This window comes from Engraulis encrasicolus, chromosome 13, assembly GCF_034702125.1.
Source record: "Engraulis encrasicolus isolate BLACKSEA-1 chromosome 13, IST_EnEncr_1.0, whole genome shotgun sequence".
In the NCBI taxonomy this organism is placed as follows: domain Eukaryota; kingdom Metazoa; phylum Chordata; class Actinopteri; order Clupeiformes; family Engraulidae; genus Engraulis; species Engraulis encrasicolus.
The window spans coordinates 39,025,606-39,028,105 of record NC_085869.1 but is presented as its reverse complement, the minus strand read 5'-3'; the positions used below and the strand labels follow the sequence as shown (position 1 = coordinate 39,028,105).

At 45.8% G+C, this 2,500-nt stretch overlaps 1 protein-coding gene across 1 annotated transcript in view; it reads left to right on the top strand.

Moving 5' to 3' along the window:
- LOC134460535 (intersectin-1-like) overlaps positions 1-2,500 on the top strand; it is a 39,125-nt gene that overhangs the window by 33,553 nt on the left and 3,072 nt on the right. The window contains exons 26-27 of the mRNA XM_063212915.1: positions 764-930; positions 1,485-1,530. Of these exons, the coding sequence (XP_063068985.1) occupies positions 764-930; positions 1,485-1,530 (213 nt within the window). The remainder of the gene's footprint in view (positions 1-763; positions 931-1,484; positions 1,531-2,500) is intronic.

The following is a 2,500-nucleotide window of genomic DNA, read 5'->3' as shown; positions in this document are numbered from 1 at the left end:
CCGTTTTCACTCTGTCTCCCACAGACACACAGACACAGACGCAGTGACACAGACACACAGACAGACAGACACACACACACATACACCACTACCATTAGTTGATGTGTTTACCATTCCTTTCAGTCCCACAACTCATGATACTCACTCTTCTTTCTTAATCCCAGAGCTCATATTGATGTCTATTTAGTAGTGTCTTTGTAATACATACACTACATGTCTATGAGCCTGTTCCAATCGCCGTACTTTCCGCCCTTTCCGCCCTTTCCGCCCTTTCCGCACTGTGTTTGGGTATGCAGTGCGGTTCCATTTCTAATCGTGGCGGTGAAGTGTACTGTAAACTACCCGGATAACGCCCGTAACAACATGTTTGTTACATAGCTGAGTGTCAGATCGGTCAAACTGCAGAATCTCTGTGATGACAGCATAGTTTTGATTCCAAAGACAATAGCCATGTGTATAAGAGAAAGGAGTAACTAAAAAAAAAAGTCAACATAAGCAACAGTGTCTTCCGTGATGAATTGTATATTGGCGGTTGGTAAACGCTGATGACACGCGACAATCGTCATTTCCGTGAAGTGTATCAGACAGAACGTGAATTGGACCTGCAGCACTTCACCCTCAAATTTTGCCGTTACGTTGAGGGTGGAAAGTGCACTGCATCTCAACACACAGTGCACAGTGTGGAGAACGGAACACGCTTTCTGTGTTTAGCTTCCATTTTAATCCCATAGTTATAGTGCTCACTCTTCCTGTTCAATCCCAGAGTTCATAGCGATGTTTACGTACGAGAGCAGTGAGCCGGGTGACCTGACCTTCCAGAAGGGTGACGTCATCAACGTGCTCAGGAGAGAAGGTGATTGGTGGACGGGGAGCGTTAAGGACCGGACAGGAGTCTTCCCGTCCAATTACGTACGAGCCAAAGATGCCAAGGTACAGTACAGTATGCTCCGTGCACAATTCACACAAACACACACACACACACACACGCACACACACACACACACACACACACACACACACACACACACACACACACACACACACACACACACACACACACACACACACACACACACACACACACACACACACACACACACACACACACACACACACACACACACACAACCAATAGCATCTCAGTTGAAAGGGTATCAATCAATACAAACATGTTGAAAGGGGTTGGATGGTAGACGATTGGAGTTGGGGGTCTAAACTTGACTGCTGGTATCTGAGTAATATCTCCCTACTCTGAGCAGAGGCAGTATGATGCTAATTCCTCACTTTTCATCATGTAACAGTACTGAAAATCCATGCCAACCATGTAATCCATGTAAAGTTTCGAAAACTTAAACACGCACAAATGATGTGCTCTGTAATTGTTTTCCTGCGCTTTGGCCTTTGCCAATTTTAAGCCCTGCAATATACTGTAGACTGAGGTTTTTTGCATCTTAACATCTTCTAACGCTCGACTCCATTTGCAGGGCCTGTGTCCCTCAGGAAACGCTGCTGGGCTCGGCCGAAAGCCAGGTGAGAAGACTCGCTCATTCAAGTTGTATTAGTCAAGAAAGTTTAGATAGGCGCAACTAGGGGTGCATCCGAAAGTACCTACTGCCTTCCTGTGTAGAAGGCATATAAGAAGGAAGCGCTTATGTAGTACATCTGAATACCCTGGTAAGGGCTTCCGCACACCGGCTCCGACAAAGTGCTGAGCACTGCTCAGCTAAAATTCGATTCCATTGTTTTCAATAGAACCACGCACACTGGCGCCGATGTCTGCGGACATTCGCCGATGTCGGATAGCAATTAGAGACAAGTTCTATTTTGTCGGCGCCGCCCATTGACTATCAATTGAATGTTCGTGTGAAATTGGGTTTGGGGGTCCGAATTCTCTCGGAAGCAAAAGTGCGCCGCAGTGCTGTCGGAGCCAGTGTGTGGCAGGCCTAAGCTTTCTACCACGAGGCCAACGGTACCCAGGATGACTTTCTATATCCGGTTCTATTTGCAGTAGGCAAACAATGGCTACTTCGCTATCCCAGAAGTCAGTGGGAGTTCGGCAACTGTATGGCCGTTGATCATTAGTGCCATCAGGCGTGGCCCCAGCAACTGATCCGGTTCAAAGGTTATGTAAATGATGATATTATAGTATGTCTAATTTGTGCTTACTAGTGGCTAGCTGTCTACATACAGTAGAAGCTACTGGTCAGAATGCCGAGTGGTAGCTACTGGTAAGAAGGCAGTACTACCCACTACAGGATTCGGATGCAGTCCTGTACTTCCTTTAGGAGCTTGAAAGACCCTTTTTCCTCTTCCACTGAGACATTTCAAGACTTAAAGGGACACTGTGCAGGAAATGGTCAAAAAAGGTACTGCAACTATTCTGCTCATTGAAACTGGGCTGCCTATTGCCAAATTTGATCTTTACATGAACGTTTACTAAGTAATAAACAAATAATTTGTAGTTTGGTCCAAGTAGAGTAATTTTTGCAGCTAAAAATGG